Source organism: Adiantum capillus-veneris, chromosome 6, assembly GCF_014529385.1.
Source record: "Adiantum capillus-veneris isolate H3 chromosome 6, ASM1452938v2, whole genome shotgun sequence".
NCBI lineage: Eukaryota > Viridiplantae > Streptophyta > Polypodiopsida > Polypodiales > Pteridaceae > Adiantum > Adiantum capillus-veneris.
In genome coordinates this window covers 51,666,952-51,682,980 of record NC_140936.1, presented here as the reverse complement: position 1 = coordinate 51,682,980, position 16,029 = coordinate 51,666,952, and the positions used below count along the sequence as shown (strand labels likewise).

Sequence of the window (16,029 nt, the reverse complement as noted above, 5' to 3'; positions counted from 1 at the left end):
CGACAGTAGCGGAGTACCTACACATGACTCGGGTATGTGTTGCGGGTGTGTGTGTATGTGTTGTGTGGTGCCATGCCTTTTTTCGTATTGCACGGCAATCATAGGGAACCTTACCACATAATGGGAGTGTGTGCATAAGCTTTTCTACGAAACACTGCTTACCACAGGGGCATCACCTCGATGACGCGGGAAAGATGGTGTCTTTGTGGCAAGTATTGGCTTACTGTCTGGGTACTACATTGGTAACGTTGTTGGGGGATATGTGTTCGAAATGTGAGCCGGGCAGGCGCCGGCGGGCCTCTAGCTGTGGGAGGTGTGAAAGAGAAGAAGAACAATAGGTGAAAAAGGCTCTGTTAATAACAGTAACCTTCAATTAATCAATTTTAGCTCTAAGTACATTCTACTGGAAATAGCCAAGGCGAGCTGTTAGCAGCACTGACACTTGGGATCACTGAAATTGAGGAGTTTAAGTTCCCTTTACAATTACCCGGGCTGTTAACGGCTTCGTGATTTATAAAAAAAGATTAACTAAGTTTAAGATGCCGTCGATGATCAAAATTTTCCTCCGTGTCGAATTTCCTTGCTTTGAATGTTGTTGAACTCTATATAGCTGCACTGCTTTCTATTACCAAGCTCAAGAGAGTGAAATAGACCGTCCTTGCTTTCTCTTCTTATTCTTTACCTGCTTCCTGCTCCCTACTTCCTTTTTTGCTCAATTCTCTTTGTTGCTTTATCCTCTTTAGCTTGACTCACAAGGTCGAGAGAAAAAGCCTCTAAGTTGCTTCTTTGCTTAGATCCAAGTGCGAGAGGAAGAGTCTCCTTACTTGTTGATTCATCCTCTCCCTGCCTACTATCTCCTATCTTGTCTTCTCCTTGCTATATCCTCTTGCTTTGGTTCATTTCTTCCAACATGAGAATGAGAGAGAGAGCGAGATTGCCCTTGCTTTTCCGACATCCTTCTCTAGTAAGGCTTCAACTTTCCTTTTTGCCCCTTCTCAAGCACGAGAGCAAGAGAGCTTGGAGCTCTTGCCTTCCTTTGATCGATTGAGCATGAGAGAGAGAACAAGCTCCTTGTGAAAGCTCAAGAGAGAGAGAGAGAGAGACCGCTTCTCGTGCAAGCCCAAGAGAGAGAGCTTTGTTCTCCCCCAAGCTTGCCACCCTTCCTCCCTTTGCTCGTCCACCTCACAATACCCGCTTCGCATGCAATGGAATCCCTCTTCATACAAAAATAACCCTATTTATATCCTCTTCCTCCCTTAGCAACGACAGTGCCGTCGTTGCTAGGGAGGTGTAAAAACTACCTCTAGATGATGTGGCACGACAAAAATAGCATGCGTGAAATCCGACTGAAATGGCTTTGCATGTGGTCGCTTTGAGCTTTTGAGAAAATATCGCTTCAGCCACGAGCTCATAGAAGGTCTACAGCGCGCGCCATGAGCGTCTCATCTCTCCCCTGCTCTCGCGTTTCGCTGTTGAACTCCATGGCTTGCTTTTTTTTCCCCCTCCACACACAAACCCTTTTAGTTTACAAAGTGGGCGGACAAATTAATTTGGTGGGATTGTGAATTTGGGTGGCCTTGACTTTGCTTTTGGGAGGGCGGCAGCCCTTTGGTTGCCTTTAGGCGGCCATAGCCCTTGGGTGGCCACACTTGGTATACATATCGGCAAAGCATTGTCAAGCACTAAATCTTTCTTCAGCACTCCTTGACTAACAATATCATCATGAACTTTAGTGTCATAAAAGTCTTGAATAGTGCCACTTATTGGGTAGGTGGCACTTGGCCCTTTTTGGGCACCACATTTGGCATACATACCGAGACTAAGGAAACGCCTGCCACCTCATTTTTCTCCAGCAAGACGCAACCATGTTGGCATTTCCCCACAATCATTGCATTCTAAGAAGATAAGACATTCCGAACATGAGACTCCTCAAAGAGATTATTGCTCATGCATTCCAAAACATGGAAGAAAGACAAAAACTCCCAGCTAAGACACCAATTGAGCCAACCGGACTGTTACAGAACCGACCCCCGGTGAATCTTTAACCGCCAATATCTTGGCAATTGGAGCTCCGATCATTGATCTAAAAAGACCAACGTGCTTCACAAAGTGAGCACTTCAGGCCCATGCATTCATTTCATTTTTTTCACCTCAGCAGCAGCTGCAGTTGCCCAATCTAGTACGGACCTGCAATCGCCTTAAACTTCAAACTGCCATAACTTCTTCATCGTAGCTCCAATCGACGAGCCGTAAAGACAGGCCGGTAGAGCATTTCAAGCACTGCAATTTTAGATCATAATATCCTATCTATGATTACTTCAAGAATAGTCGTTTTTAACATCATTAAGGTATCTCTATCTGTTGGTGCTTTTAAGCCGCATCTGACATACAGTAATCATTAAACTTGGCCTATTAACAAGGCCTGATCACTGCTCACTAAATGTGTAGGCTTCAAAGAAGCTTAGCTTGCATTTCTCTGCTCTTTTTCTCTTCATGGCAGTGGAGCTGCATGAAATCCACCCCATCTGAACCTGCACAGCTCCCGGTCTGTGCCAACTGCACTTCAATCTGCATCTGCTATAGGCACCTGAAGCTCTTTTCCATCATCAGACTCACGCAACTAGTAAATATATGAAAATAAATTAAGGTATATACCTTGTCATCAATGTAAATCATTAGGTAGCTGCCCATCATAAATCTCTGAACCGTATCTGCCGTATCTTCAAAGCATTCAGTTTTGAAAACCTATTTAGTGAACCCTGACAGACTCAAGTTCTCCAATTAATGATGCACATGGCTTGACCATTAAGCTTGATTTAGGAAACCGTGTCAAGCTTAAGTATGCCTTACTCTGCCTGCACACAGAATGGCCGTCAAGTCCTTTACCTCAAGTTCTGGTAGCAGAACGAAATCAAAAGATGTGAAGATACTTCATCAATTATTCAAAGAAGTCAACTAGAAGCTAGCCATGTAATCTTATTGAATGCATAACCAAAAACTCTTCTGACTTAGCATAATCTAGAAACCAAAATCTTGTATCATGCAACCTGCTACATCAGACATCTGGTATCCTTCAAATCTGCAACTTGCACTTTAGTAGCCCCCAGGATCAAATGGGATAATAAGGAATTTTCCACACACTGGAGCATCATAATATCCACATGAGCAATCATCTCCTGTATCATGCTAACCGTGGTTCAAATAACATGCAATTACTATGCATACTTACAGTATCCACCCATATTGAATTTGCTTGTGAATATCCTTAGAATCTCCTGGATCAAACACCATTGATATCACATAGCATTGATGGCCTCCGTAGTATACTAGAGCTTCACCTGAAGCATTGTGCAACACCCACATCTCGTAAACTTTTGGCAACTTAAGCTCGTTACCAGCAAGCATTAAAGAATTTTGAATCCCTTTTACTGGTAGCCACGACATCACTGAAATAAGCATCATAAGGAATAACATCCAAATCCAACCACATTTGGCACATTGTCCAAGGAAATGAGAAACCATGTGCATCTTATGCAGTATCAGAAATGATTTACCATCATCACCCCCTCTAGCTTCATAGCCATCACAAAAAACCATGGGACTCTCTGGACCTGTATCATTAGAGGAATTTTTACATGTTGGGGTTTCAACTTGATCATGAAAAACATCTGTATCCTGTACATCTTCACCCATAGCATCCTCGGAAAAAACACCCTTCAAAATATCAACATTCACCAAAACTATAGGAGTTATCTCCTCATGTAGCCCATGTACATGCATAGATATGAACTCCCTGTCAATAATTTGTTCACAATCAGCCCATGTACACGCATAGGTATGAAATCCCTGGCATGTGGTTTTTTCCCCCATTGGCGCAAAGGCTTTGGCTTTGCAACCTTCCTTGAGGAGCCTCGCTTGTGCCCCCTCTTGACCATTATAAGATGTTCTTGGCTGGTGACACTTTCCAGGAACATGTTAAATTTTACATCAACCATTTTTAGGTTTTGACTAAGAGCCTTTTGAGATAATCCAAGAATTTTCCAAAGAAGGCATTTCATGACCTTAAATAACGGAGCTTCATCTTGAGAATACTTCCTCATCCACCAGTCCCATCTCTTTTGAATGTGAAATAGACTCTCAGCTGTGAACAGTGTGCCTATCAATCCCATACACCACTTGCTTGTATACACCACTTGCTTGTATACTCTGCATGGGGCCATCCTGGAGGGATAAATACAAGCGATCTTACCTCAGCCACAAAGTGATATTGTGATCGAGGTAGAACACTCATACCCTTGTTCTACATGCTTGCCAAGCATCCATAATCTGTGGGTCATTTTGATCCCGAAAGTAGAATGTCTTCCTCCCCTCTACCAACAAAATCCACCCCATTGTACACATGGGGTCTACGTGTGAGGCTGTAATGAAACTTTTGTCGGTATAAAGGAATCCTACCTTGGAGTCGAGGTGTCCAAACCCCATTTCTTCTTTCAAGTCATGATGGATTTCATCCGTAAACTTAAGGAGACTATGAAGGGGCTCCAGAAAAGAGTAACCCAAGGGAATACATTGGTTGAAAATAGCAAGGCCCATCTCATGACTCCCATTCAAAATGTCCTCATAGGATAGATGATACACACCTCCAAACCTATCAGTCGCTCAAACTTGTGTATCTCCCAGACACTTGATAATGTGATTCTCAAAAGCCTCTGGACACTGAATTTCACTTGGAAGTACCTTGGTCACAACATTCAGAACAAGTGTGGGCTTGAAGATTGGCCTCTTAAGCAACCCCTCCAAGGAGGTAGGTAGGGGAAGGGGTGCCACCTCAGCCATGCTTTCTAGAAAATATCAAAATAAACACATTATGCGGTGGTTGGATGCGAATGTGGATGGATTAGTATGCAAACCAAGGAGAAGAGACAACCCAAAAAGACCTACAGATCTACCAACAGGTAGTGGACTAGAGACGTGCTACTCAAGATGACAAACACACCCAAATTTTCTTGTTTCAAAAAACTATTAAGTGCGATTTTTTAACTGCTTACTTAACTTACACAAAGCTCTATTCTGGTTATCTTTGATTTAATTTATCATTTTTAGCAAATACATCAACACATGAATATAAACAAGGTTTCACCTTTGCACACACTCTTAACCCTCCAAATAAGTTTAAGCTGGCTGGTCCCAACAAAAGGTCACTTGCATGCAAGACACCTGTAAATAAAACACCAAGATTTTTCTCTCTACCTCTACATATGAAGACAAACAATCGGACCTTTCCCAAACCTAGTGATACAAAACTTAATTAGATATTTGTTGTTCAAGAAACACACATTCTACCCTGAGACTACTTGTGAATATTATTGTCCCCGTTGGATTGGCTAGGGATAGCAAATCAAAGATCAAACCATGAAGGCAAAAACACTTCAAAAGATAGACAACATAGCTGATGCTCACTAACCCCATCCCTTCTCATATTGCTCATATCCACCACTTCAAGTGTAGATTGACCTCTATCCTAACAGAGATAAGAACACACAAGCCATTCTATCATCAACCAGCTTTAGGTCAATAAGAGAATAATGTCGAGACACCCACTCTCTTTAGCAATTCATGCATAATAGATCAGATGATGACCAAGGGGTAACAATCAGAAGTTCTTTTTAAATGATAAGACATTATGGTACCCAAACTACAACACACACCCAAAAATCCTATACCAACACATCTTCCAAACCGAATGGCACACCATCTAGTCCAAAGATGACTGATGAGCATTAATTATGTGCATGGAATGTGTGTTTCTTATGTGTGTAAGTATGCATGTATGTGTGAATATGGATGGATTAGTGTGCATCAAACGTTGTCAATCTCTGCTTATGCAACCTCATGGCAAGAATGTACCAGTTTAAACAAAATTCATAGTGAAAAGTGTGCCCATTATGTGATGGAAATCAGAGTAAAAATATGAGGTTACCTGGACTGATTTTCATCCAAACTCTTGATGCTTCTCCGCTCATAGTGCCGGGCAGCAACATGATGTGTTGATTTCCCTTGGGCCTTCCAATACTAGCAGTTGACAGCAAGTGGATGGCCCTTCCTTTCTGTACTTGTCTTTCCACTTAATCCAAGCATTAATAAGTTGAAGGTGGTGGTGGTGGTGACTAGTGCCTATGTGTGAGGGGTTTGGGTGGAGATACATTCAGTTGTCTGAGTAGTCGACACGGGAGATGGAGTGCTATCAAGTAAGAAGGGGGTGCGAGAGAAATTGTGCATGGTACAATTCAAATCACCGAGACGGGGGGAGCAAGGAGTTTTAGTATTGTTCACTGCAGCCTCAACTTTAGCAACCTGCCATACCATAGTGACATTATATTTCCTCAGAGTACTTGGAGCCCTGAAAACAAGTGAGGGAGGGAGCTTGGATTCTAAGGGCGGGAGTTCTAAAGCAATTTTTCTCATCAATCCCATGTAGGAAGGGAAGAAAGGGAATGGATAAGGCTTGCCAAACTATTTTCCTAGCCAAATTGTAAAGGCCCGTTTTCGATAAGACATATCCGATTTTTTGTTAACATTAAAAGGGGCCCGCAGTGTTCATGAAAAGTGTGTCTCGGCTTAGCCCTGTGCCAGTTAAATTGAAACTATGTACTAACACCTTCAAAAGGGAATATAGATAGATAGATAGAGAGAGAGAGAGAGAGAGAGAGAGAGAGAGGGGGGGGGGGGGGGGGAGGTCCATTAAGTGCTTCAAAGCCCTTTATTTTTAAGTCTTAAATAATTTTGATCTCTTAATTTATAGCCTCAGGGACCTCTCTCACATAGAGTTTTGCAAGCTCATAAACTAGCCAGTTACACTTGCAATTCCAACAAGTTGAAATTATGTTTAAAGTTATTTCTTTAGGAAGAATGCTTTCATAAGCCCTAGTTCGACAGCTATATGGGAGAAAATTTATAGATTGTGAAGAATGAGATATTCAATTTACAATTTCTGCAGGTAGTTTGATCATACAAGCTAGTAGAAAACCAATAGCAGTAATAGAATGGTGAAATATAAATATCATTTCTGCATGATAAGTTAATGAGATACTTCTGATGACGCCAAACATTCACAGTTTTAAAGTCTGGGTTACTAGGAACATGTCTTCATGAATAAGATTTATAATTTGTGAAGGCTAGCATTAATAGAAAAAGACAAGGATATAGAAGTGTATGCTATGCATAGTACTAGTTCAAACTCATTACAATTGCATGATTGATTGTATTTCATAAGATTGAACAAAATGTCATTCCTATATTCGCCGGTATATATGAGAAGCTATTGAGATACGCTTACGATTTATATAAAAAAAACATGACGTTAGTCCACGCTCTAAATCCATTCCTGTTTTGTATTTTCAACACGTTTTACGGATCAATCTTTAGAGACAAATTAGACTCTAAAAACCAGAGAAATAGTTTGAAAGAAAGTAGAATAATTCAAATTAGATGAAGAAGATTATATATTGCATGAAGTCTTCAACGTGACAAAATTAGTTGATGATGTCACAAGGGTGACGATTACCGGCAGCAGCTAGCTCAGGCATGGGTGGAGATTTCGCACAAGTGTTGGTGCGCTTCTTCAGTGGTGCCAGGATAGATCAGGCAGAGACCTGCACCTGCATCAAATAGTTTTTTTCCAAGACTAACTTCAATAGTGGACTTTAAAGCGCATATAACTTGAAACTTGTATTTAAATCGGGAGAATAGGAGCCCACATGAAAGTGAAGGTGGGAGCGTTCTCTTTTTCTTTGACGACTCTCTCGTTTCATTATGGCCCTATACTATTGCATCCTATGTGTGGATTCCTCGAGAATTGTGGTTCAGTAATCAGTGCGTCCATGTGGGGACATCCCATCATTTCTTGGATTGTCCTCGACATGATCCTGAGATGAGTGAGACCACCCCATTGGATTTGAAGCTTGGTGATGGTAACGAAAGCCATTGTCTGCAACTAGTGGCTGCTTGATAATGTGGCAATCATTTGGAGGATGTTGTTGGTGTCCAATTGCTGCTTCCATGGACGTGGGCTGTAATCCAAGACAAAGGATATGCTAATGCTACTGGTGTAGCACAACCCCCTCTTCGAAGGTGCTCTCACCCACACGAAAATGTTGTTGACTGCTGAATTTACTCTCCCAAACTGTGGATGCTTCCATCCACGGGTAGCCATCCACCTTGAGTGTAGTGAGAAGGCTGCTGTTGTTGAATGTCCTGCTGCCACATCTGAGGCACACCAAGTGGGACAGTGTAGATAAGAGCCTTGCCCTTTTGACGGTTGGATCACATTGGTTGCAACTGTTTTTTAGTGCATTCCATCAAGCGAAGATGTAGACATCATTGAGGCAAATGGATGTGCAAGCCATGCTTGCTAGCTTCAAGAGAAGGAGAGATGAGGGTAGATTGCTGAACAACACGCAAGGGGAGAGAGAGAGAGAGAGAGAGAGAGAGAGAGAGAGAGAGAGAGAGAGAGAGAGAGAGAGAGAGAGAGAGAGAGAGAGAGAGAGAGAGAGAGAGAGAGAGAGAGAGAGAGAGAGAGAGAGGGATGCACTCAACTACAACAACACGCATGAAAGTAGATGTACAGATGTTTCAAGAAATCATCATAGTGGTTGGAGCGAACGTTTCAAAAAAATAAACATAAAGCATAATCTCACAAGAAAATCTTTAAAAGTGTGCTAAAGCACCATCCATAAATACCTCACAAAGAAGTGTAAAGGACACTACTTTTTGCATGACCTTTTCATGTTGTTACCCATGTATAAGTTATCCATGAGAGTACATAATTGAAATAAGGAGATATTTACTTGTATTTTCAACATGTTTAATGACCCAATGTTTAGAGGTAGAGAACAGAGATTGTGAACAATGAGATATTGAATTTAGAACAGAGATTGTGATGAATGAGATATTCAATTTACAATACCTGCCGGTAGTTTGATCATACAAGCTAGTAGAAAACCAATAGTAGTAAAAGAATGGTGAAATGAAACTATCATTTCTCCATCATAAGTTTTGAGCTACTTCTGATGACGCCAAACATTAACAACCAAAAACTCTAGATTACTAGGAACATGTCTTCATGAATAAGATTTATAATTTATGAAAAATATCATTAATAGAAAAAGACAAGGATATAGGAGTGTATGCTATGCATAGTACTAGTTCAAATTGATTACAATTTCATGATTGATTGTATTTCATAAGATCGAACAACATGTCATTCCTATATTCGAGTATGTGTGAGAAGCTATTAAGATATGCTTATGATTTCTATTAAAAAAACACGACGTTAGTCCATGTTCTAAATCCATTCCTTTTTTGTATTTTCAACACGTGTTACAGATCATTGTTAATTAGAGACAGATTAGACTCTGAAAACCAGAGAAATAGTCTGAAAGAATCTGACGAATATATTCAAATTACATGAAGAAGATAATATATTTCATGAAGTTTGCAATGTGACAAAATTAGTTGATGATGTCACAAGGGTGACGATTACCGGCAGCAACAAGCTCAGCCCTGGGTGGAGATTTTGCACAAGTGTTGGTGTGCTTCTCCGGTGGTGCCAGGATACATCAGGCAGAGACCTTCACCTGCATCAAATATTTTTTTATCAGGACTAACTTCAATAGTGGACTTTAAAGCGCATATAACTGGAAACTTGTATTTAAATCGAAAAAATGGGAGCCCACACAAAATTAAAGCCAAGGTGCGAGAGTGTTTTCTGCATGAGGGCAGGGACAACAGGGACCAGAGAGAGAGAGATCCGAGAGAGAGATTACTTGGATCAGAGAGAACGAGGTGGGTGCGAACACGCCTGATCGCAAATGTGCCACCGAGACGGGGGGGAGCGAGGAGTTTTAGTATAGTTCACTGCAGCCTCAACTTTACCAACCTGCCATACCACATTGACATTATATTCCCTCAGAGTACTTGGAGCCCTGAAAGCGACAGAGGTAGGGATCTTGGATTCTAAGGGCGGGAGTTGTAAATAAATTTTTCCTATCAATGCCATGTAGGAAGAGAAGAAGGGAAGGGACAAGGCTTGCCAAAATGTTTTCCTAGCCAAATTCTAAAGGCCCGTTTTCGATAAGACATATTCGGATTTTTTGTTAACATTAAAAGGGGTCCGCAATGTTCAGGAAAAGAGTGTCTCGGCTTAGCCCTGTGCCATTTAAATTGAAACTATGTACTAACGCCTTCAAAAGGGAGTAAAGATATATATATATATATATATATATATATATATATATATATATATATATATATATATATATATACACATACATATATATATACACACACACACACATATATATGTATATATATATATATATATAGAGAGAGAGAGGGGGGGGGGGGGGGGGGGGGGGGGGGGGGGGGGGGGGGCAGGTCCATTAAGTGCTTCAAAGCCCTTTATTTTTAAGTCTTAATAAATTTTGATTTATTAATTTATAGCCTCAGGGACCTCTCTCGCATAGAGTTTTGCAAGCTCATAAACTAGCCAGTTATACTTGCAATTCCACCAAGTTGAAATTATGTTTAAAGTTCTTTCTGTAGGAAGAATGCTTTCTTGAGCCCTAGTTCGACAGCTCTATGGGAGAAACTTTATAGACTGTGAAGAATGAGATATTCAATTTACAATTTTTGCTAGTAGTGTGATCATACGAGCTAGTAGAAAACCAATAACAGTAATAGAATGGTGAACTGAAACTATCATTTCTGCATGATAAGTTAATGAGCTACTTCTGATGACGCCAAACATTAACAGTTTTAAAGTCTGGGTTTCTAGGAACATGTCTTCATGAATAAGATTTATAATTTGTGAAGTCTAGCATTAATAGAAAAAGACAAGGATATAGAAGTGTATGCTATGCATAGTACTAGTTCAAACTCATTACATCCGCATGATTGATTGTATTTCATAAGATTGAACAAAATGTCATTCTTATATTCGAGTATGTATGAGAAGCTATTGAGGTATGCTTACGATTTCTATAAAAAAAACATGACGTTAGTCCATGCTCTAAATCCATTCCCGTTTTGTATTTACAACACGTTTTACGGATCAATGTTTAGAGACAAATTAGAGTCTAAAAACCATAGAAAGAAACTAGGATATATTCAAATTAGATGAAGAAGATAATATATTGCATGAAGTCTTCAACCTGAGAACATTAGTTGATGATGTCACAAGGGTGACTATTACCTACAGCAGCTAGCTCAGTCATGGGTGGAGATTTCGCACAAGTGTTGGTGCGCTTCTTCAGTGGTGCTAGGATAGATCAGGTAGAGACCTTCACCTGCATCAAATATTTTTTTTTCCAGGACTAACTTCAATAGTGGACTTGAAAGCGCATAGAACTTGAATCTTGTATTTAAATGGAGAAAATAGGAGCCCACATAAAAGCGAAGGTGGGAGCGTTCTCTTTTTCTTTGACGACTTTCTCATTTCATTATGGCCCAATACTATTGAATCCTATGTGTGGCTTCCTCATGAATTGTGGTTGAGTAATCAGTGCGTCCATGCGGGGACATCCCATCATTTCTTGGATTGTCCTCAACATGATCCTGAGATGAGTGAGACGACCCCATTGGATTTGAAGCTTGGTGATGGTAACCAAAGCCATTGTTTGCAATTATTGGCTGCCTGATAATGTGGCGATCATTTGGAGGATGTTGTTGGTGTCCAATTGTTTCTTCCATGGACGTGGGCGGTAATCCAAGCCAAAGGATCTGCTAATGCTGCTGGTGCAGCACAACCCCCTCTTCCAAGGTGCTCTCACCCACACAAAAATGTTGCTGTGCTGAATTTACTCTACAAACCTGTTGATGCTTCCATCCACGGGTAGACATCCACCTTGAGTGTAGTGAGAAGGCTGCTGTTGTTGAATGTCCTGCTGCCACATCTGAGACACACCAAGTGGGACAGAGTAGACAAGAATCTTGCCCTTTTGAAGGTTGGAGCACGTTGGTTGCAACTGTGTTTGAGTGCATTTCAATCAAGCCAGTATGTAGACGTCATTGAGGCAGATGGATATGCAAGCCATGCTTTCTTGCTTCAAGAGAAGGAGAGATGGGGGTACATCGCTGAACAACACACAAGGAGAGAGAGAGAGAGAGAGAGAGAGAGAGAGAGAGAGAGAGAGAGAGAGAGAGAGAGAGAGAGAGAGAGAGAGAGAGAGAGAGAGGGAGGCGCTCAACTACAACAACACGCATGAAAGTAGATGGACAAACGTTTCAAGAAATCATTATAGTGGTTGGAGCAAACGTTTCAAAAAAAAAAAAAAGCATAGTCTCACAAGAACATCTTTAAAACTGTGCGAAAGCACCATCCATAAATGCCTCACAAAGAAGTGTCAAGGACACTACTTTTTGCACGACCTTTTCATGCTGTTACCCATGTATAAGTTATCCATGAGAGTGCATCATTGGAATAAGGAGATATTTACTTGTATTTTCAACATGTTTAATGACCCAATGTTTAGAGATAGAGAACAGAGATTGTGAACAATGAGATATTGAATTTAGAACAGAGATTGTGAAGAATGCGATATTCAATTTACAATATCTGCCGGTAGTTTGATCGTACAAGCTAGTAGAAAACCAATAGTAGTAAAAGAATGGTGAAATGAAACTATCATTTCTCCATCATAAGTTTTGAGCTACTTCTGATAACGCCAAACATTAACAGTCAAAAAGTCTAGATTACTAGGAGCATGTCTTCCTGAATAAGATTTATAATTTATGAAAGCCACCATTAATAGAAAAAGACAAGGATATAGGCGTGTATGCTATGCATAGTACTATTTCAAATTGATTACAATTGCATGATTGATTGTATTTCATAAGATCGTACAGAATGTCATTCCTATATTCGAGTATGTCTGAGAAGCTATTAAGATATGCTTATGATTTCTATAAAAAAAACACAACGCTAGTCCACGTTCTAAATTTATTACTTTTTTGTATTTCCAACACGTGTTACAGATCATTGTTAATTAGAGACAGATTAGACTCTGAAAACCAGAGAAATAGTCTGAAAGAAACTAACGAATATACTCAAATTACATGAAGAAGATGATATATTTCATGAAGTCTACAACGTGACAAAATTAGTTGATGATGTCACAAGGGTGACGATTACCGACAGCAACAAGCTTAGCCCTGGGTGGAGATTTCGCACAAGTGTTGGTGCGCTTCTCTAGTGGTGCCAGGATACATCATGCAAAAATCTTCACCTGCATCAAATATTTTTATATCATGACTAACTTCAATAGTGGACTTTAAAGCGCATATAACTGGAAACTTGTATTTAAATCAGGAAAAGAGGAGCCCACACAAAATTAAAGCCAAGGTGCGACAATGTTTTCTGCATGAGGGCAGGGACAACAGGGACCAGAGAGAGAGAGAGAGAGAGATCCGAGAGAGAGCTTACTTGGATCAGTGAGAATGAGGTGGGTGCGAACACCCCCGATCTCGGCACAGCCAATGCCATGCGATCGCAAGTGTGTCTGCCAATAGATGTTTGCGGCATATGCACTGGTGTGGTAAAGACTAAGCGGAAAGACGCATGAGCCGCACCCATGGATGGTGGTACAAAGAGGAGCGGTAGTGGGATGCGAGCCGTCGACTAGGGCAGGTGCTGGAGCTGAACTGGAATCGGGGGCCCGTTGGGGATGGGGATGGGGGTGGGGGTCATGGGGGTGGTGGTGGTCGTCATCGTCGGCGGAAGAGGCCGTCGGGGTGAGGGCAGTAAGTGGGTGTTTTTCGACAAGCAGGACACCATCCAGATTAGGTGAGCACACGAAGAACTTGAAGCGCTGCAGCTGCATCCACGGTGTATCAGGGAGAGGCAGGCACCAGGCCCTGGTGGGAGGATCAGGCAGAAGGCCATGATCCATATCGGCCTGCCTGCAACCGGGAAGAATATAGCGCAGTTTACCGACGCAGGGCAGGCGCGCCTCTGCACTCAGAAATTAATGTCAAGCAAGTAAGAAATTAGACACAATACGTATATAGCGTTAATAAACCATTATTGCAACATCGTTATTAGTCTGGCACACATAAATTTAAAAAATAGAAATAAAGACGATAAAATGCACCCCACAACGGCTCTGGCTGTGTCTCTGCTGGGAGCACCGCCTCTGCTGCGTAGTACACCTGAAGCGCTAGTGCCACCAGCATCATCATCATACCCTTCTTATTCATGCCAAGACTTGTCCTCCACTGATCCATGACTACACCTGTTTTCCTCCACTAATCGAATGAACAAATAAAATGCCATAGCGTTGCCTTTATATACATAATTTCGTACGCCACCCTATTACTTGCGTACCAAAAATACATCCAAGAATATTTTTTTCCAAAAGCTTATGAGAAATTCTAGAGCTAAAGTGACTAAATTGGAAGGTTTTAACTGGGTGAGCCAAAGGCTCTTAAGGCACAAGCCTCCACGTGGCGTTGATTTTTTTTTAAAAAAAAAACATCGCTGCCATGAAAAGCTCTAAATAAAAAAAAATCTGTGAAAAGCTACCCAGTGAATAAAATAAGAAAAGCAATCTACGTTGCTCAATTGCTCTCAAAGCAGTTTGGTCTTGTCCACAAGCAGTTCACAGGTTCCCTAGAAGCAACTCCGAGCTTTGTTTGCAGGTTTGTCTCTGTCCACTCTTTGCGAGAGAGAGAGAGAGAGAGAGAGAGAGAGAGAGAGAGAGAGAGAGAGAGAGAGAGAGAGAGAGAGAGAGAGAGAGAGAGAGAGAGAGAGAGAGAGACCATAACCTTCTTATTCATTCCAAGAATTGTCCTCCCTTTTGTCCTCCACTGATCGAATGAATGAATAAAATGCCATAGCGTTGCCTTTATATACATAGTTTATCAACCCGTCTTCCAGACGGAAGAGAAGAATAAGAAAACCATGCTAGAGAGAGAGAGGGCCTTACTTGGATAGGACTCGGGAGATAAGAGGACTTCTCCCAGGTTCATCTTGCAAACATGCTGCTCTCCTCCCACCGTTTGCAGTACATGCAAGCGTGTATGCATTTGTGTGTACTTCGCCGTGGAAATTAAGCCTCATGTGTATGCGTGTAGAGAGAGAGAGAGAGAGAGAGAGAGAGAGAGAGAGAGAGAGAGAGAGAGAGAGAGAGAGAGAGAGATCAGATAATCCGAATATCGACTCCATAGAATTCTTGCTCGAGTCTCTACACGCACAACTATAATACATCACATAACTCCCCAATAGGTGACGACGATTGCCTTTTTAACCGTTTAATCATGCTTGCATGGTTGTTTCCTAAAACGTTGATCAATCCTTTTCATGATTTTGTTGAGTTTCTTAGCAATGAGTGGCCCTTTTGCTAAGTACTGTCCTGGGCCCCATAAAAGCTTTCCTTGAGCCCCACACCCTTTTCTCATAAGCATCTCTCATTAGGAGAAATTTGGACTCACTTTTGGGCCCTGTAAGAAGTGCCACGTCGGCTTAGAGAGGGAAAATAAAAATTTTAAATTGTGAATTTTATGTGATACTTTTTTGCGCAACAAAAAGCCAAAATGACATTCTTTGGTAGGTAGCCGCCGTCTTTATCATTCTTATCCTTCGTTCTCTTGTCAGGAATCCAACTAACCGTATGACTAATGATTTGAAATGCCAACTTACAAGCATTCCCTCCAGAAACATAAGCCATACGAACTCTATCAACTCTAAGCTTGAGAATATGGCCTTCCCTCCCAAAACCTGAGATATTTCATGAGTTTCGAGTCTCTGTCTTTTTCTCTATCAACTCTAGGAATGGAGAACGCTTCTTTTCCTGATGAAAACACTAATTTGAACTTGCAATCCTCATCCCCTTCATCTTTAACACTTACCCAAAGAAAGAACACACATCATCTTCATGTTGATGTATTGCAAGAGTACGCACCGTTGTTGCAGAAACGTAGGAAGGAGTCTTTCTTATCTCAACGGGAGAAAGAACTTAGGAAGGACAAACAAGG

General features: G+C 41.2%; 1 protein-coding gene across 1 annotated transcript; it reads right to left on the bottom strand.

Annotated features, from left to right (window-relative positions):
• Positions 1–12,707: 12,707 nt before the first annotated feature.
• On the bottom strand, positions 12,708–14,253 carry LOC147455500 (uncharacterized). Its single transcript, XM_086513722.1, has 3 exons — positions 14,148–14,253; positions 13,481–14,008; positions 12,708–12,769 (listed from the first exon to the last, which is right to left on the bottom strand). The coding sequence occupies exons 1-3, from the start codon at positions 14,251–14,253 to the stop codon at positions 12,708–12,710; spliced, it is 696 nt and encodes a 231-aa protein (XP_086369848.1).
• Between the last annotated feature and the right edge of the window lie 1,776 nt (positions 14,254–16,029).

Bases quoted from the DNA above. Each gene is read 5' to 3' on its own strand.
- LOC147455500 (XM_086513722.1), bottom strand. From the start codon at position 14,253: ATGAATAAGAAGGGTATGATGATGATGCTGGTGGCACTAGCGCTTCAG. The intron at 14,009-14,147 runs GTGCATTTTATC...TTCTGAGTGCAG, and splicing joins ACAGCCAGAGCCGTTGTGGG to AGGCGCGCCTGCCCTGCGTC. The intron at 12,770-13,480 runs GTAAGCTCTCTC...AATCTTATTCAG, and splicing joins CCTCATTCTCACTGATCCAA to GAAGACATGCTCCTAGTAAT.